The sequence below is a fragment of the Pygocentrus nattereri genome, chromosome 26, assembly GCF_015220715.1.
Source record: "Pygocentrus nattereri isolate fPygNat1 chromosome 26, fPygNat1.pri, whole genome shotgun sequence".
In the NCBI taxonomy this organism is placed as follows: Eukaryota; Metazoa; Chordata; class Actinopteri; order Characiformes; family Serrasalmidae; genus Pygocentrus; species Pygocentrus nattereri.
In genome coordinates this window covers 3,460,001-3,480,712 of record NC_051236.1, presented here as the reverse complement: position 1 = coordinate 3,480,712, position 20,712 = coordinate 3,460,001, and the positions used below count along the sequence as shown (strand labels likewise).

General features: G+C 42.1%; 1 protein-coding gene across 2 annotated transcripts in view; it reads right to left on the bottom strand.

The window, feature by feature from the left end:
• Nucleotides 1–20,712, bottom strand: part of LOC108435695 (contactin-4) — a 237,245-nt gene that overhangs the window by 35,848 nt on the left and 180,685 nt on the right. For both annotated transcript variants that reach the window (XM_017711696.2, XM_037534749.1), the window contains exons 12-15: nucleotides 9,215–9,342; nucleotides 6,790–6,962; nucleotides 4,722–4,839; nucleotides 4,139–4,297 (exon numbers count right to left, since the gene is read on the bottom strand). In XM_017711696.2, the coding sequence (XP_017567185.1) occupies nucleotides 4,139–4,297; nucleotides 4,722–4,839; nucleotides 6,790–6,962; nucleotides 9,215–9,342 (578 nt within the window). The remainder of the gene's footprint in view (nucleotides 1–4,138; nucleotides 4,298–4,721; nucleotides 4,840–6,789; nucleotides 6,963–9,214; nucleotides 9,343–20,712) is intronic.

The following is a 20,712-nucleotide window of genomic DNA, read 5'->3' as shown; positions in this document are numbered from 1 at the left end:
TTTTCACTGCACGTTGAAAAACAGAGAGCAACAAAGCTTACAGCTCTAGTTCTAGTTCATTTTCCACCTGGAATCACTATAATAACCTCAGTTAACAATCTAATTTACCCAAATATATATATATATATATATATATGTACACTATATTTCCAAAAGCATTGGCCCGTCTGTCTTCACACGCATATGAACTTGAGTGACGTCCCATTGTTAATCCATAGGGTTTAATATGATGTCGGCCCACCCATTGCAGCTATAACAGCTTCAACTCTTCTGGGACGGCTTTCCACAAGGGTTAGGAGTGTGTTTATGGGTTTATTCTGAGGTCAGACACTGATGTTGGACGAGAAGGTCTGGCTCACAGTCTCCGCTCTAATTCATCCCAAAGGTGTTCTATCAGGTTGAGGTCAGGACTCTGTGCAGGCCAGTCAAGTTCTTCCACACCAAACTGGCTCATCCACGTCTTTATGGACCTGCTTTGTGCACTGGTGTGCAGTCATGTTGGAACAGGAAGGGGCCGTCCCCAAACTGTTCCCACAAAGTTGGGAGCACGAAATTGTCCAAAAGGCCACATGAAGTTTGGAGGTCTGTAGTGATTGACTCTGCAGAAAGTTGGTGACCTCTGCGCACTATGCCCCTCAGCATCCGCTGACCGCTCTGTCATTTTACGTGGCCGACCACATGGCTGAGTTGCTGTCGTTCCCAATCGCTTCCACTTTGTTATAATCCCACTGACAGTGGACTGTGGAATATTTAGTAGTGAGGAAATTTCACGACTGGACTTGCTGCACAGGTGGCGTCCGATCATGGTACCACGCTGGAATTCACTGAGCTCCTGAGAGCGACCCATTCTTTCACTAATGTCTGTAGAAGCAGTCTGCAGGCCTAGGGGCTCGGCTTCATACACCTGTGGCCATAGAAGTGACTGGAACACCTGAATTCAATGATTTGGATGGGTGAGTGAAAACATTTGGAAATATAGTGTATATGCATGAAATGTGTAGTATCCTAACTACACATCTCAAGGGATCTTTAGTAAAGAAAATGGGTAGAACTATGAACACTGAAAAAACCCTTTGCATAATTAAAGGGTTCTATGCACGATCAAATGTTGCTTCAGATTGATGGAGAATGTGCTTTAGAAATAAAGATTAGTCTTTATAGAACCTTTTTGAAAAGGGCTCCATATAGCAACAAAAGGGTTCTTCTATTGTAACAAGCCTGACATCGTACCAATAGACACCCCCTTTTTTCTGCTATTTAGAACCTTCATCAAAAACATTTCATATAGAACTATCTGCAGCACAATCTCCATCGATCTGAAGAACACGTTCACGGTGCAAAGAAGCCTTTAATAAGGGAAAGGGTTCTTTGAGTGTTCATAGTTCTCTATAGACCTATTTTCTTGACTGAAGAACCCTTGAAGAACCACAGTGTTAAGGCATAGCTTGTGTCTCTTTAGCAAACTCCTTATAGAGCAATGATAACCAAGTCTAGTGTACATTACTGGTGATGTCATAGCGTTTGGTGACTTGTGACCCTCACCTTGAAGAGTAAAGAATTCACTAAATTGCTGTTTGTCCAGCAAAACAAAATGTTACCAAAGACAAAGGAGAACATCCTTCTCATCATTCACTGGGTTCTGTTATTAGCAGTCTTGAACATGTGCCAAAAACCATAAGAATGGGACCTTCATTACTGGACCGAGGTCAATGAAAAAAGCACAGCTCAACTTGTCAGGCTTTCGTGTTGTGCAGAGAAAAAATGTCCAGGAACTGACCAATGATGAATGAGTTAGAGATACACTTTGCAGCAAGAGAAGGGCTACAGTCTGTGACTGGACACATGCACTACTGTTCGAAAGTTTGGAATCACTCGTCTGTTATTTTATTCAGTAATAACGTCAACAGCGATTGAAATATTACACACTAGTTATCAGTATATCAATAATACACTGTCTCCAGATCTGCTCATCACTTTTCAAATATAAGGCACTCTGGAGTGAAATGTTTTGTAACTTCAGTCTCAACGTTCTAAAGCGTTCCCAGCAGTTAGAGAATCATCTACAGCTCTGATTGTCATCCTGGACTTCCGACAGCTTCTTAATAAATAGTTCAGAATAAATAGTAGAAGAAACATAGTAAGGAAAGGACTGTCCTGTGATTGAAACAATTAATTGTGATTAGTTTCATTTATAGAATTTTTATTCTATGTACTTAATGTTACTCCGTCACATTTGTCTTAAGTGCTCAGATGTGAGCATTGCATGTCATTTTGCTGTGTTAGTAGGAACAATAAGCTTCCTCAGAATGTATTCATGACCTCCAGCAATTCAATAATACTATGAATATCATGCGATTTCCACAGAGTGAATGCATACGTCCAGTGAGAGCAACAGCAGCTGCACGTTACAATGAAATGAGTGCATCGTATCATCACTGTCATCATCGCAAAAACAAGCATCTCTAAAACAGTAAGTTCACAGGAGAAGGCAGGTAACATTCTTACCTCTCAATGTAAGTCACTGTAAAGAGATTTTATTTGGAGTGATTTTTGAGCATTTCTATCGGTCCATTCATCACGGAATTTTCACACAGTGTAAAGGACGACTAATGTGTTGAAATGATGTCGAAAAATCAAATTCTCAGAAAAAGGAAATCCTTGTTTTTTTGGGACATGTAATATACACTGATCAGGCATAACATTATGACCACCTCCTTGTTTCTATGTTCATTGTCCGGTCATTGTTCTTCAGTGGTCAGGACCCCCATGGACCCTCACAGAGCAGGAACTATTTGGGTGGTGGATCACTCTCAGCACTGCAGTAACACTGACGTGGTGGTGGTGTGTTAGTGTGTGTTGCGCTGGTCTGAGTGGATCAGACACAGCAGTGCTGCTGCTGGACTGAGAATAGTCCACCAACCAAAAATATCCAGCCAACAGTGTGATGTGACCACTGATGAAGGACTAGAGGATGACCAGCACAAACTGTGCAGCAGCAGATGAGCTGTCGTCTCTGACTTTACATCTACAAGGTGGACCGACAAGGTAGGAGTGTCTAATAGAGTGGACAGTGAGTGGACACAGTGTTTAAAAACTCCAGCAGCACTGCTGTGTTTGGTCCACTTGTACCAGCACAACACACACTAACACACCACCACCACGTCAGTGTTACTGCAGTGCTGGGAATCATCCACCACCCAAATAGTAACTGCTCTGCGAGGGTCCATGGGGGTCCTGACCACTGAAGATCAGGGTAACAGATGGACTACAGTCTGTAACTGTAGAACTACAAAGACCAGCTATACAGTAAGTGGAGCTGATCAACTGGACAATAAGCGCAGAAACAAGGAGGTGCTCATGATGTTATGCCTGATTGGTGTATATACAGCCAGTGGTTCAGCTCCTCAATTCTCGTTCATACAGCTGGTGGGTTCTTGTTACAGAGGAGGCTCTCGAGAGGAACTGAAAGTCCACTTTGCTGATTTTGTTAGTCAATTTATCCAAAGTTCTGCATGAGGTCTTGCCAGTGTGGTCTGCTGAAGGTGCTGAAGGTTTTGCTTTAAAGGCCATTTTTAAAGCGGTATTTGAAGCTCCAATCTTGGATTCCATCACAGCAACATCCACAGCTCTGCAGCTGGGCTTCAGCCTGCACTACTATGGCAAGGTCAAAGGGTCAGACACGCCTTTACATGTACGTATCTTCAACATGTGTCTACTATGAGATGGTTGTGGACTTATTATAAGATGATCTAGGTTATTATTATCTATTATCTGCCACAATAGTAAGGTCATTTTACTCAAAGTTACTTAAAACAGGTCAAATGTTTGGAAATAAGGAACATAATCTTACATTAAGCTTACAACAATCTTAAGAGAAGAAATGGATTTATTGACTAGATTTAAGATCTTTTCACTTGACAAGACACCATTTTTTCCAATGAAAAAACTGATTTTATAATATTGTAAACGGTGATTCCAACATGGGGAACAATAGTAGGGAATACAGTATCTCACACAGAAGAATATATTATACAAAGTGGGCTAAAGTAAGTAAGCAGCCTGTGAGCAGAAGGTAGACGTTCCGAACAAAGTGGACAGTGAACGCATGTGTGACTGTATTTATATGAGAGCGCCGTACCTGTTCTGACAGCCTGCCAGCCGACGGAGAAGGCAGTGCGGGCTTGCACTATGTAGAGGGTAACAGGGCTGTGGTTGTCAGAGCCGGGGCCCCATGAGATCTGAGCCGTCCTGTCCGTGACTTCCCCCACCAGCACCCCCTCCGGGGCACCAGGGGGCCCTGTCAACACCAGCGCCAGAAAGAGACCAGGAGGACACTAACTTAAAAAAAAACAAAACAAAGAAGAAGAAGAAAAAAAAAACCCCACTGCGTCTCATCACCCGGAGAAGGGCACGGCAAGGTTAGAAAAAGTCTCCTGCAAAGTGAGACAAGTCCAGCCTCAAAAGGCACCGAGGCTTTATTATTCACAGGCCGAACGCCGGGACCCTTCATGCGGTGATGGAAACACAAAAGGTCCGAGGAGCACGGAGCCGGGAATTAATGCATCGATTCCAGACGCTCCCCGAGTCATTATTTCACAGGCCGAATTGTCAGATAAAACAGAAATAGCACAATGATGCAAAGAGGGGTGGGGGACCTTTTTCATTTATCATTTAATAAACGCTCATAAGACTGCTGGAATGCTAAGTGACTACTTGAGTACCTCTGACGATGAGGTCGGCCGCGGCCGAGACGCTGTCCACCGCCGTGTGCACCATGCACACGTACTTCCCCGAGTGCTTCAGCTGAATGTTGCGGACCATGAGGTCACCGGATGATCCCTGGTGATAAAAACAGGAGCGGAATTAGGTCACGCCGGGTTAATGTAACTTTCACAAAGTAAAACGAATGCGTTACAACAGACGACGAGGGAGCATTTGCAGGGCCGCTGCTGTCACCTAATCTCCGCTTTGATCAGCTCTGAAGACCAGCACTGTGCTCCCCAAAAGCTTTCCCAACATAGCCACCTTATACAGCAGAGCCAGAGTTCAGAATGATTATGATGCATAATGATGATTGTTACTCAATGACGCTGTTAAAAAAAAAAAGACTGTCGTCGGAAAAAATGACATTAAATGTCACTGGAACAAAAATCAATCCAAATAGTTTTGCTGCTATGTTTTTCATAGCCTTCATCTTTGGCTACAGTGTTTTAAGTTTGACACGGAGACAAAAATAAATAGTGACGTTATAGTGTTTGCACAGAATACGCAAAAGTTTTAAGCACCTGAGAAAATCTGATTTAAAAAATCCACAGTTGAGGCCAAAAGTTTACATAAATTAAGTGATACTTTTTTGATCCCACAACTGGGGAAATTCCACCTCTGCATTTAACCCATCCGGCAAGTGAAACACCACATACACACTAGTGAACACACACACTAGGGGGCAGTGAGCACACTTGCCCGGAGCGGTGGGCAGCCCTATCCAGGGCGCCTGGGGAGCAGTTGGGGGTTAGGTGACTTGCTCAAGGACACCTCAGTCATGGACTGTCAGCCCTGGGGATTGAACCGACAACCTTCCGGTCACAGGGCCAGATCCCTAACCTCCAGCCCACGACTGCCCCCACTTTGCAATCATCTGTATGCTTTGCATACAGATGATTGTGGTACCTTCTTGTTTGGACACTCTGCCTATGGAGGAGCCAGACTCATGGAGGTCCAGTACTTCTTTTCCTAAGGTTTCAAGGGCACTGGCTCTAAAACTAGGCCCCTTAAAAAACCCTCTAAATATACTGCAAAAAAAGGCTCGTAACACTGTGGTGGTGGTGGTGGTGATTTAGTGTGTGTTGCGCTGGTATGAGTGGATCAGACACAGCAGTGCACCTCAGTGTCATTGCTGGACTGAGAATAGTCCACCAACCAAAAATATCTAGCCAACAGCATCCAGTGGGCAGCGTCATGTGGGCAGCGTCCTGTGACCGCTGATGAAGGACTAGAGGATGACCAACACAAACTGTGCAGCAGCAGATGAGCTGTCGTCTCTGACTTTACATCTACAAGGTGGACCGACAAGGTAGGAGTGTCTAATAGAGTGGACAGTGAGTGGACACAGTGCTGAGTCTGATCCACTCGCACCAGCACAACACAACTGTAGAACTACAAAGACCAACTATACAGTAAGTGGAGCTGATAAACTGGACAATGAGCGCAGAAACAAGTTTCTAAAATAGAACACAGTTTGATTTATTTAGCACTTATTTTAGTTTATATGTGCCTAAAGTTTTGACTCTTATTATTGGCACCTAGGCTGGTCAGCTTTTTGCTTTCAGCCTTGTAATAGAGGGATGGGCTCATCATTCAGCTCATCAGCTAGACCAGGCTAGACGAGGGATGGGCCAGTCTCCTCAGCTAGACGAGAATAGGCCAGACCCATCTGGTGTGGAGCCACTCTGCACTCTCTAGAGAATTACTGGTGGAATGAGAAAAAGCTCAATGAATGAGCCAGACAGTGGAAGTGTAGCCCCTCCTGCATGCTGAGGTTTTTCAAGCTTCTCTGCATGAAGCAAATCTTGTAATCAGAAAGATTTGCGCTGTGCCACTCTCCAAACAGCCAGGTGCTCTTGTTCTCCACATCCCCGACCGCTGAAAAAAGAGAAGCTAAAAAAGAGCATCGAGGGGGCTCAGGGTTTTAGCGCCGCATGCGAGCATTTTAGAAAAGAAATGGGAGTAGCATGTAAAAGTGTTTCAGTGCTTCTCCACCACTCTAACACCGCTCCTTCAGACACGTACCCCTCCAATCATCTCGAAGTGATCATGTCTGCTGAAGTCGACCAGCTTCCCGTTGAAGAACCACTTGAAGGTGGGGTCCACGCTGGAGTCCCTGGACACCTCGCATGGCAGGACGATGCTTTCGCCCACCGTGGCATCCATACTTAATGGAGGAACCGTAATCTTGGTCGGCTCTGTTGAAAGCAGAAGAATAGCCAAATAAAGGAAAAGTTCGTTCTCTTTGTTATTCGTTATTTTGGTAACACTTTTCTTGAAGGGTGTCTACATCATACATTCATACCATCATACATAAATACCCCATAACGTGCTCACGTATGTTTAACTCAACATTCATAAATGATCTTTTACATGACATTAATATAGACTACTCTATTATTTTACTCAGATATCCATCCATCCATCCATCCATTTTCTAAGCCGCTTCTCCGTCAGGGTCGCGGGGGGTGCTGGAGCCTATATCTTTCAAAATTTAATGCCCTGATTTTTTTTTTTTTTTTTTGAAAAATTTGATTATTTTCAGTGAAACTTTTCATTTCTGGATGGCCAAAATAATAATAATAATAATAATAAATATCTGTTTTTGCCCATTTGGAGAGAAAGTGCATTGACACTCAGGCACTTTTTGCCTAAACTTTCAGCTAATTTTTAAATATTTGTGTAAATATTTCTTCTTAAGGATTTGTATTTTACACTTTGTTATTCTGTCTCGTTTTTTACTTCTGTCTCCTTGATTTTTTATTTTTTTTTTGCAATACTACAAAGTATAATGAAGTTATATCTGCCATTCGTCCAGTGATATTTGGTAACTCTTTGACCTTCACCCCCCAGGGTGCCCATAATTTTGTATGAAGCGTTTCTCACATCAATATTAAACCAAGTTGTTGCAGGTACAGGTATAAAACCTGCAACTCTTCCCCTGTTATAAAGTCCTTTGTTGTTTCGCCAGTGTGCTTTGTGTCATCGTCTTGCTTCATGTGATTGGACTGTATTCATTTCTCTGGAAACTGGCAGACAGAATGTTTCTGTGGACTTCTGTATTCATGTTGCTGCTACCATCACAAGTTACATCATCAATAATAATTAGTGGGTGCTGTTCCAGAAGCAGCAGTGCAAGCCCAAGCCACGGCACTACCTCCACCATGCTTCACTGATTAGCTTGTCTGGTTTGTGACCCACAGTTTGGCCTTTCCATCACCTTGGTTATCAGTTTTTGGCTCATTCTCTGTATTTGTTTCTGAATTCCGTCTTAGCCTTCCGATTCCCGCTGCCGAGGAGTTGTTTGTACCTAGCCTCTATATTTGTGCTCTTAAAGTCAAACGGTGGACTGTGACGCCTTCACTCCTGCCTTGTGGAGGCTGTTGATGATGTCACTGAATATTGTTTTGAGGTTTTTTTATTCATACCTCTCACAGCATTTCTCTCATCAACTACCAACTGCTGTCGTTTTTCCTCGGCTGACTTGTTCCATGTCTGGATGTTTGTATCCCGGTAGTTTTTTTCTTTTTTTCATGATATTCCAAATTGTTGGATTGGCTATGCTCAGCGCAACGGATTTGATCGGTTTCCCTTCTTTTCTCAGCTTCAAAGTGGCTTGCTTTTTTCTCATTGATAGCTCTCCGGTCTTCATGTTGTCCGGTCTTCATGTTTCCCTGCCTCTACAGGGAAAAACCCACTAACAGGGCTCTAACAGGGCACACCAGGGCAGCAACAACCACCCAAAATGGGTGGTGTTGATGTAAATGTCTCATTCATCGCTTCATCTCAAAAAAACGTCAGAGTGCATACAGACCCTGTATATGCACACACAGACCCTCTAAGGGGTTAGTGAATCTCTTCAAAATGACTCCAGTCTCAGTTTAATCTTACAGCCCAGAGCTTTACGTCACCAGCACAGACACTCTTTCTGATTAACTGACCTCAAACAGCCGCATGCAGACATCATGTCCAATTCAAACCAAACTAATGTTGTGAGATGTAATGTTTTATTGACACAGCCTCCCGACCTGAATAATTCAGCACTGAGCAACTCCATATCCGACAAGAAAGAAGAAAAAACATGCATATGTAAAGACCATCAAACCATCGGTTATTATAGACGCAAAACAGAAGAAAAATATGCAGCAGCAGCGTTTTTTTTAATTAAGCATGCACAGGACGGAGTGAGAGGAGAAGAAAAATCTGCCCCCAATACTACAGACGGCAGAGGCTTTCCTCACACCGCCGCTTTGACCAATAACTCACCGCTGACAAAAGCCCAGATGAGTTATACCTCTGTCAAACCCGGCAGGAGCATAAAACAACTATATATTTCATTATCAATTTCATGCTTGGGTTAGTCATATTTTTCTCCGCTTCTCCTTGTCCAGGTTTAAGGTGTCCGCTTTGAAAAGGAGGGATTTTTTTCGTTTTGTTTGGAAAAACGTACCTTTGACCACCAGCGTTCCCGTGCTGCTGGCTGTCCCGAAAGGGTTGCGGGCCACACACGTGTACCTGCCGGCATCTGATTCGCTCGCGTTGGTGATCCGGAGGGTGCCATCCTCCATGACGGTCCATCTGTGGAAGGAAACGGGAACAGACAAAGCAAATGTCACCCTCTTTTGTGAGCATGGCACAGTTTCGGCACTGAGAAACAACACAGCCATCATTCAGAAGCTTCTCTGAAGGTCACAGTAATTTAAGGTTAAAATAGAACGGCTCCTGGGTGGCGCAGCCGTCTAAGCATGGGCCATATCTTCGGGAAATCGTCAGCCCGCATTCATGCCACAGCCATCTGTGGCTGAGAGCCCAAGACAGGATAATTTGGTCTCTTTGGGTGGGTAGGATGGTCCTCCTACTCCCTCATCTCTTAGTGTGCTGCTAGCAAATACGGGGGTCTGTTTGCAGACATAACACAATAGGCAGTTAGCATCACCCTCCACGCGTGTTAAGCTGTCCAGTGACATTGGAGCCAGATGTGATCTCGTAATAAGAACAGCTGGGGACAACCAAGAAGAATTTTGGGTGGGAATGTAGACAAACTGAGTCTGAAGTTACTAATCCAATCCAACAGTAGGAGGCGTAGGTGCAAGGATGTAATGTGAGGTAGCATGGCTGGAAAATCCCCCCCAAAAACTCCAACCAAATTCAGGTGAAAAAATACACAAATTCCCTCAAAAAAATGGGTTTATGGGGAAAGATTCTCTAAAAACACCCTAAAAAAATCCTGTTGACCTGAGATCAAACCTGCCGATTCACCATTTATTGATTGTTATCTGTATTGTTATCACAATGCAATATGCGAATCAGCCTTCTAACCAATTCCACTGATTTTTTACACTGAATGTTTCAGATGAGATTCTGTGGTTGTTGTGATGACCTATGGTAGTCTACAGGTAGCTAAGAATAACAATAATATTTATTTCCTATTTTAAAACTGGAGCGCATAGTGCTTTACAATGCAGAAACAACAGAAGATGAACAGAAATAAAAAATGTAAATAAAAGCGGACAGAACAGAAACGGGGATATATAAATAATAATTAAAATTAAAAGGCAAAAGATAAAAATATAATAAAAGCGCAATAAAAACACAACTAATAGGAAAGCAAAAGGGATACTTGAGTAAAAACAAGAGAAACAATAACAAAAACAAAAAAAATAAATAAATAAAGAAATATGTTTTTACCTGTTTCTTAAAACCAGTGACAGAAGGAGCCTGACAGATTTTTATTGGTAACATGCTCCACATCTTAGATGCATAAAAACAAAACGCTGCCTCTCCGCTCTTTTACAGTGTCATCTGTGGAGTATGGAGAAGCAGCACTGGATGATCCTAAAGCTCGAATGGGAACGTCATCTGTCAGTACTCAGAAATGTATGCAGATGCTCGACCATCAAGAGGTTTAAACACTAGCAGTAAAATGTTACAGTCGATTCTAAAGGAAGCAGTGCAGACAGAACCGGTCTAATATGGTCTTGTTTTCTAGTGCGCATTATATCCTTGCTGCCCTGTTAACAAAGCATCACAGCAGTGAAGTCAAGAAAACACAAAAGCTGAGTCTAAAGGAAACAAGACGTAGTGAGGCTTAGACACTCTGTGTACGGCGTGGCTGTGGCCAACTACAGCCCTTTAATAAAGCACAACCACTTGTTTAAATAGGGGTAAGCGCTACAATCCTTATTGCACACAACATGAATCAGGTTGTTCTAGAAATGTGACCGCAGTGCTGGTTAAAAACACTCATGCCTTTACTAACAGCTGAAGGACTAAGCTGGGTCTAATCCAGCGGTAACACTTTCTATGAATGTCTCATTTCTATATGCATCTATAAACACATTTAGAACATGTTATAAAGCATTCATAAGGCATTAGAAACATGGTTATAAATTTAAGTAGTGTTAAGAACATGTTATACTGTCAGTGCCAAAGAATTCAGTCCCAGCTTGGAGAGCATAAAGATTTTTATTTTTTTTTGCCCTGGAATTTCCAGGATTATTTATCTGGCTGTTGTTACTGGTTGGGCTGCATCTTCAGGGCTTCAGTCCTGAATATTCAGATGCTCCAAACTGGCCGTCCAGCCTAGAGTCACTGGTACAGTGGCTTTTCTTACCCAGCGTCCCACTTTAAATGCTACACTACATTACATCACAGCAAACCAGGTTCCCATCAGCACCTCCCCTGAGCCCCCTCTGACATCACACTGAGCGTGAAGTCACTGTGGATTGAAGGCCTGGAGAGGGAGGGGTGAGATAGTCGAGTGCTGTCATTCTCTCACAGGTTCTAATGTCAAGCACTAGAACCCTTCACTCTGTAATGCTACTCCTCAGTACAGTGATGCTGGTTTCTGCTGGCGTTCTATTGGATATGCAGTGTTAAGTCAGTGCCAGGCTAACGGTGGTGCACATTAACAGTGGTGTACATTGACTTTCCCACATTGGGTGAAACACTGATGTTGCTCTAGTTTAAACTCTGTCATTTGAAGCCTGTAATGAGCTTTATTATGTATGTTTTAGTGTTTCAGTAAATCCTTCAGTTAATTCTTCAACTTCACTTTACTTAGTCAAATACGACTTGAGTTCTTACCATTTGTTATGAACAGTACTTATGATGTATTATGTTAACAATTCACAACACATAATAAGCATGGCTATAAACTGAAATGCGTTTTTATAAATATTTATAGCCATGCCTTATGAATGCATTATAACATGTTATGAATGTGTGTATAGATGCTTACAAACGTGACATTCGTAGAAAGTGTTACCAATCCAGCCATAAAACTGTGTCAGTCCAATGTTTTACGGGCTGACTGGGTGTCTGGTACCTGTGATTCACTTCTCCAGACAACAGACTGGTTCCCCTGGTTCAGGGAGGGTTTGGGTTCTTCAGGGCTTAACTGTACAAAAACTCTATATTTTGCACATTTTATGTGCAAATCAGACAAAACACATATCAGACAAAACAGCTTCAGATATCAGACAAAACAAGTCTGGGGAAATCCTTTACAAAGGAGCAAAAGAGCTTCAAACAGCCTCAAACTCAATGACTTTGGGAAAAAAGGCAATAAGCTAAGTGGCCCCACAAACACAATTGTGTCCTTTCTTGCTAGTTTACTTACAGTTTGTGGCCAAATTAAAGATGCCATCATACTACAACCACAGCTTTTACCAAATTGCACTCTTAGGTTCTTTTAATTGCCCAAGATTAAGCCTCAACTCACACTCTTTGAGAAAATTTCGTCATGGGCTGGAGGTTAGGGAACCAGCCTCGTGACCGGAAGGTCGCCGGTTCGATCCCCAGAGCCGACAGCACATGACTGAGGAGTCCTTGAGCAAGACACTTAACCCCCAACTGCTCCCCGGGCTCTGCGGATTGGGCTGCCCACCGCTCCTGGCAAGTGTGCTCACTGCCCCCTAGTGTGTGTGTGCTCACTAGAGCGTATGTGGTGTTTCACATCACGGACGGGTTAAATGCGGAGGTGAAATTTCCCCGTTGTGGGACTAATAAGGGTCACTTAATCTTAATCTTAAAATTCCTTCATGAAAAGATGGAATTCCTGAGTTTTCCAGTCTGTGGTTTGGATTTTGAGTAAATAAAACCAGGCATATGAGGCTAAAGAGCACAGAGTCTGCTCTAATGTTAGGCCTGTTACATCTGCACTGAGTGAACCATCTAGGAATCCAACTCTTTCTGAAGCTTTTATGAGCTGAATTAGTGTAGACACCGTGTATCGCTCAGGCACTCTAGGACTGGTTTGCCCCTCCTGGATTAACTGGTCTTAACATTCTGAGCATCAGAGCCCTGAAAGAGGTGTAAGATTGACTGTACAGGCAGAACGAAGCACCGCTGGGAAAACTCAACATGTCCACTGACACAGACAGTCATTCTCTGATGCTGGATTTGAAGCTTTAATGATGCAAGGAGCCTGAAACTTCATCCCGTCCTCCGCACGCTAACGACAGGCTTAAAGCAGCCCAGCTTGTTTTAACATCTCTGGAGTGAAAAATAACCACCCATCCTGTTTTCTTTTCATGATTGCAGACTTCTTAGAAGAGAATTCGTATCATCGTCATTCAGGATGAGATTTCATCCCCCTTCAACCCACACAGTTCAGGTCCCGGCAGACTAAACATGTTCATGAACAGGGTGAGCTCAGGCCATACTGAGGCCAGAGAGGACAGAAAGAGTCAGCCTCACTCCAAAGCAGGTCCGTGACTGTAGCCTTAGGCATGGTTTCTTTCCGCAGGCCCCCTAGTGGCCGTTTCGTCAAATGGGAACCGACTTGGACAGGGCTAACTAACATTGTTGAGCTGCTGGTGAGCAGCGAGGTGTGAAAGGGGAGAGGTGAGACCCCCTGCAGTGGAAACAATCCACACCTCTCCACAAAAACAAATGCGCCGAGATGAAGCTGACCACTGCGGCTTTATTTACATCTAACAACCCTGTACAACTGACACGATGACGATAACATGGACCCTCACAGAGCAGGTACAATTTGGGTGGTGGGTCATTCTCAGCACTGCAGTAACACTGACATGGTGGTGGTGTGTTAGTGTGTGTTGCACTGGTCTGACACAGCAGTGTCACTGCTGGACTGAGAGTAGTCCATCAACCAAAAATATCCAGCCAACAGCGTCCTGTGGGCAGCATCCTGTGTCCACTGATGAAGGACTAGAGGGTGACCAACACAAACTGTGCAGCAACAGATGAGCGGTCGTCTCTGACTTTACACCTACAAGGTGGACAGACGAGGTAGGAGCGTCTAATAGAGTGGACAGTGAGTGTTTAAAAACTCCAGCAGCACTGCTGTGTCTGATCTACTCATACAAGCACAACACACACTAACACACCACCACCACGTCAGTGTCACTGCAGTGCGGAGAATGACTGGTCATCACTTTGCTTATTGATTGCCTGTGTATCGTGCCTCGTTTCTGGATTTTTGTCTTTTTGCAGAACCCTTTTTGGATCTTGATCGCTTGGACCTGTCTTTGTTATGTCTAGATTATCTTTCTCTATCTGTTTCTTCCAGTAAAGCCACATCTCATTATAACCACACGTGTCCGAATAGTTCTGCCACATTACCTGTGCAAATCCAGGTTATATTGCATAAATGTTTATGCACTGGGTATCGGCATCAGGATCTGTTGCCAATTTTAACAGAATTTCTGTTATAATGAGCTACGATTAAGATATGATTTATGTTGGATTATACCGAGCCTTGTTGTCACCAACAATAACTGACATGGTTTATATGATTCACAGTGATCTGCCACCTGAAAATGTCCAGCCAGAAGCAGAAACAGACTATTAGTGAGGGGGCTGCCCAATTCAGATGCTGGAAATCTGCTGTCTGGCACAGTTTCGCTCCAGCATGCCTGATATTAATTTTCAAAATCTCCTGGAGGCACAGATTAACAGGGTGCGAGATTAGGGCTGGAACTGAGCTCTGAATTAGGATGGTAGAGCTCCAGGAGTCTGGCAGCTCTGAGCTGTAGGATGTCGGGCGCCTCTGCAGGAGTTGGGCGACTCTGGGCTACAGGATGGTCAACATGAACTGAGCACAGCGACAGTCTCTGTCTGTACAGCAGCTAGTGAGACCCACAAGGCAGGCGTTTCCGATAAAGTGGCCACTGAGCGCAGAGCTGTTGTGACAGCTGGAAATGCCGAGTAAATACACGGACATGAGCTGCGCTCCGAAGTCTAGGCTGGGTCTCTCGGCCGCTACGTCACAGACGGCCATGCCCAAGTGAAGGACCCTCCATATACAGCCTAGAAATGCAGCCTCAGACGTATCCTTCCAGGCCTTCGCTTACCCACAGTTCTCCGCCCACGAATGATGTGAAGGAGCAGTAAAAAGAGGTGGAGACCGGAGCTGCTGGAGCAGAGCTTGTTTTAAAACGTAAGTGGTTCATTTCCTTGAATTTGTCTTCATTACCTTATAAAGTGTAAATGAATTGAAGCATTCAGCCAAACAGCGCTGTGCGAAGGTTTTAGGCATCTAAACAAATGTTTACACAGTTGACCTCAGCAGTGAGTTTATCACAATATACATTAGAATAAAGTCGTATTCATAATTCAAATAAACAGAAAAACAATAAAGAGTATCAAGAATTTCTTGGGTCCATATTTTTCCTGGACACCTTCACAGCCGCCACAGAGACTCGTTAATATCATCAATTACATCATGAGCTCAATTTACTGAGCACTGATTGGTCAAACCAGGAGCTGCTTTTTAACTACATATAATACTGGGCTTCCTCGAGGAGCGGCTTGGAGATGGTTAAACATATATATAATCATTATTAATTAATATTATATACATTTTGTTTATTCAAATAACACATTTCTCAGCAAATAAACACAAATAGATTTTGAAAATGTGTCTTGGGTGCCTAAGACTTTCGCACAGTACTGTATATCATATTTTATTCAGAAATACAGGGAGATTCACTCGAAAGAGGCCCCGAATATTCTGTAATAACTCTTTCTGGGACGAAGCAATCTGAACAAAACAACGTGCAGTGTGCTCCTCAGTATATGGAGCTTCGAAGAAGCCACGATCGACGCGATGAGGTAGGCGCTGGACAGCCGTCACAATGTTTAACCTCCATTTGCAACTTCCAGGAGCAGACCCCCGCACCCCTTCATGTGTCTGGCTGAAAACAGCGATCACTTCTAGTACCGCATGTCACACACGTCAAGGTATGCAGTGTATTTTTTTGGTTCTGATTGCTTCCTCCTAATGGGAGTTACAGCAGAATATTAGGGGCCTCTTTCAAGTGAATCTCCCTGTATTCATTGTTCAGTTTTAGACATAATTTGAAACTGCCGGTTGCCCTTTACTACATGGGTGAATTTCATGAAGTTTGGACCAAAAGAAACGGCCCAAAATGGCTCGTGAAAAAAGTCTGGTTCCACTGGCTTAAGTAGGTTTTTCCTTCTCCTGTAAAGTCCTTTTTGGAGATACGAGGTTTTCTTCCGACAACAGCGACATGCGGTTTATCATACAAGAACATCTCCCCCATTTCCGCGAAGAAATGAAAAAGCAACAAACTCAATGCAACAGGCTCCGTTTTCTCTCACCACTTTCCTCACAAGTTTCGTGCCACAATTACAAGAGACGGGGCCTTTCGGGTGACGTGACCACGCAGCCTCGTTAGGACGGTTCCATTTGTGTGCCCAACAGGCCAAGGAGGAGGAGCCTTCACAGAACAGTCCCATCCTATGGGCTGCAGCCTCGGCTCTGGAGCGCAGCTGTGGTTTAAATCTTAAAAGCAAAAGAGAAGAGTGAGAAGAAAAGAGCTGATATCTTTGGACTGTAATCCTAAACAGGGCCTACTTGATCCGCCCGGCACATCTCACCAACGTGCAGAAGCTTGTATACACCAGTAAATGCATTCGGAAAGGTTGCTGTTCATTTTAGAAGCTGAGAGAAGCTGAGCGACAGCAGCTGAGCTGTTTTCTGTCTGGGTGCGGGTGAACACTGCTGTCGAGGTTTCTAATTACTGGGAATGGAATCGAAAACAAGGGAAAGAAAAAAAAAAAGAGAGGGAGAGAAGAAGGTAACAAATGCGCTCAACATAAATAAATGATGTAGAAAACCTGGAGCTTGCGTGACCTTCTCCTTCAGCTAAATCAAACCCGAGAGCAGCGGGCCTGCGAGCCAAGAAATCAAACCATCTCAGGCCGCCTCTTTAAAATAAATATGTATTTACTACGGCTCGGAGAGCAGGCTTGGCACCGGGCGCTTTGCTCTGATTTATTGACAAAAATATCAAACGCTGAACGATCCAGGCGCGCCGAACAGATGACCTGCGGGGCAATGAGCTGAAAAACAAACAGGGGAGAAAGAGAGGGAAAAAAGGCGGCAAGAACTATCTGCTTACCAAGAAGAAACTTCTGGGCAGCTCGGAGACGCATTGGTATTCTCGTCAAGCCGCGGCGGCTTTGTAATCATTTTCCTATCTTGCTCCAGATGAGCGACCCGTTGGAATATGATAACTAATCGATGCTTCTTCTCACACGTTTTGGGGAGCCAGTCTGGGGAGTTACGGAAAGACTATGGAAATGTGGCAAGAGCGCATTGATTTGGATCCAAACTCGGCTGTGGGTGGCCGTGGAGGGAAACTAAAAACAAAAACAAAGGCTGTTCTCTTCACTCTTTCATCCCGGCACTTGAAGGGAGGCGGAATTGCTCACAGTGGTGGCTTCCTCAGAATGTTTTACAGCAGAGTAACAGAGGTTTGGGGCTAAAATGTCTTTTATTAGTCCGTTCATGGTGGACAGACATCAGCAACATCCCATATTAACACTCAGAAGACCCGTGTAGGTTCTCTGGTGGTTCTGGATGGTAAATAAAGTGTCTATATCTGTGCTGTAGTCATGGCGACCCCTGGTTCCCATCACCACCACTGTAAAGACTTCTGAACCATTTCACACCAAACCGCTTTAAATCACATCACATCTCTGTGACTGAATTGTGCAGGATTTTTGAGAAGTTGCCCTTTAAACACTGAATTATATTGGGAAATTATAGTGCCGTGCATGATGACATCAGAGCTACAGTTTGGTAAATATTGCACAGCTTATCTTAGCTTTACACTGTCGCTAGTAATAGTAATGGGGGCTGATGATCACCAATAACATTCATACAAAACGGCATGGCAAAGTAATTTCAGACATCTACATTGCAAAAATGGTGTTTTATCACATAAAATGATCCCAATTCTAGTCAATAAATCTAATCTTTCTCCTGCTGAGATTGTTGTGAGCTTAATTTAAGACTATTAACCTCATTTCTAAGGATTTTTACTTGTTTTAAGTGACTTTATTAAAGAAAATGATCTCAATTCTAGTCAATAAATCTAATCTTTCTCCTGCTGAGATTGTTGTGAGCGTAATTTAAGACTATTAACCTCATTTCTAAACATTTTTACTTGTTTTAAGTGACTTTATTAAAGAAAATGATCTCAATTCTAGTCAAGAATCTAATCTTTCTCCTGCTGAGATTGTTGTGAGCTTAATTTATGACTATTAACCTCATTTCTTAAGATTTTTACTTGTTTTAAGTGACTTTATTAAATAAAATGATCCCAATTCTAGTCAATAAATCTAATCTTTCTCCTGCTGAGATTGTTGTGAGCGTAATTTAAGACTATTAACCTCATTTCTAAACATTTTTACTTGTTTTAAGTGACTTTATTAAAGAAAATGATCTCAATTCTAGTCAAGAATCTAATCTTTCTCCTGCTGAGATTGTTGTGAGCTTAATTTATGACTATTAACCTCATTTCTTAAGATTTTTACTTGTTTTAAGTGACTTTATTAAATAAAATGATCCCAATTCTAGTCAATAAATCTAATCTTTCTCCTGCTGAGATTGTTGTGAGCGTAATTTAAGACTATTAACCTCATTTCTAAACATTTTTACTTGTTTTAAGTGACTTTATTAAATAAAATGATCCCAATTCTAGTCAATAAATCTAATCTTTCTCCTGCTGAGATTGTTGTGAGCGTAATTTAAGACTATTAACCTCATTTCTAAACATTTTTACTTGTTTTAAGTGACTTTATTAAATAAAATTATCTCAATTCTAGTCAAGAAATCTAATATTTCTCCTGCTGAGATTGTTGTGAGCTTAATTTAAGACTATTAACCTCATTTCTAAGGATTTTTACTTGTTTTAAGTGACTTTATTAAATAAAATGATCTCAATTCTAGTCAAGAATCTAATATTTCTCCTGCTGAGATTGTTGTGAGCTTAATTTAAGATTATTTATTCATTGGTGGAGGGGGGATCATGCTGTGGGGTTGTTTTTCAGGAGTTGGGCTCGGCCCCTTAGTTCCAGTGAAAGGAACTCTTAAAGCTTCAGCACTGAGAGATTTTGGACAATTTCATGCTCCCAACTTTGTGGGAACAGTTTGGGGACGGCCCCTTCCTGTTCCAACATGACTGCACACCAGTGCACAAAGCAGGTCCATAAAGACGTGGATGAGCCAGTTTGGTGTGGAAGAACTTGACTGGCCTGCACAGAGTCCTGACCTCAACCCCATAGAACACCTTTGGGATGAATTAGAGTGGAGACTGTGAGCCAGGCCTTCTCGTCCAGCATCAGTGTCTGACCTCACAAATGCGCTTCTGGAAGAACGGTCAAAAATTCCCATAAACACTCCTAACCCTTGTGGAAAGCCTTCCCAGAAGAGTTGAAGCTGTTATAGCTGCAAAGGGTGGACCGACATCATATTAAAATGATCATGTAATGAACTTATGACTGTTTTTAGTACTTAATTCCACAAAAATATAATAAGTGGACCTTTTTGATAGACATAGAAAATATGGCAAAAAATATACCACGATAATGAAAGACATTTTCACGACGCAACACATATCATGATATTTTGGCACACAGACGTGATACACAAGTACTGTCACAGGTAACAGCTATCAGGGTACAATGATTTTATTCACGGTTTCACAAACTGCACTGTATTAAATCTGATTAAACAAGACTAATTATGCTCACTTTTTAAGACATTTACATTTATGGCATTTGGCTGACATTTTTAGTTGTTTTAAGTGACTTTATTAAATAAAATGATCTCAATTCTAGTCAATAAATCTAATATTTCTCCTGCTGAGATTGTTGTGAGCTTAATTTAGGACTATTAACCTCATTTCTAAACATTTTTACTTGTTTTAAGTGACTTTATTAAATAAAATGATCTCAATTCTAGTCAAGAAATCTAATATTTCTCCTGCTGAGATTGTTGTGAGCGTAATTTAAGACTATTAACCTCATTTCTAAACATTTTTAGTTGTTTTAAGTGACTTTATTAAATAAAATGATCTCAATTCTAGTCAATAAATCTAATATTTCTCCTGCTGAGATTGTTGTGAGCTTAATTTAGGACTATTAACCTCATTTCTAAACATTTTTACTTGTTTTAAGTGACTTTATTAAATAAAATGATCTCAATTCTAGTCAAGAAATCTAATATTTCTCCTGCTGAGATTGTTGTGAGCTTAATTTAGGACTATTAACCTAATTTCTAAACATTTTTACTTGTTTTAAGTGACTTTATTAAATAAAATGATCTCAATTCTAGTCAAGAATCTAATCTTTCTCCTGCTGAGATTGTTGTGAGCTTAATTTAGGACTATTAACCTCATTTCTAAACATTTTTACTTGTTTTAAGTGACTTTATTAAAGAAAATGATCTCAATTCTAGTCAAGAAATCTAATATTTCTCCTGCTGAGATTGTTGTGAGCTTAATTTAGGACTATTAACCTCATTTCTAAACATTTTTACTTGTTTTAAGTGACTTTATTAAATAAAATGATCTCAATTCTAGTCAAGAAATCTAATATTTCTCCTGCTGAGATTGTTGTGAGCGTAATTTAAGACTATTAACCTCATTTCTAAACATTTTTAGTTGTTTT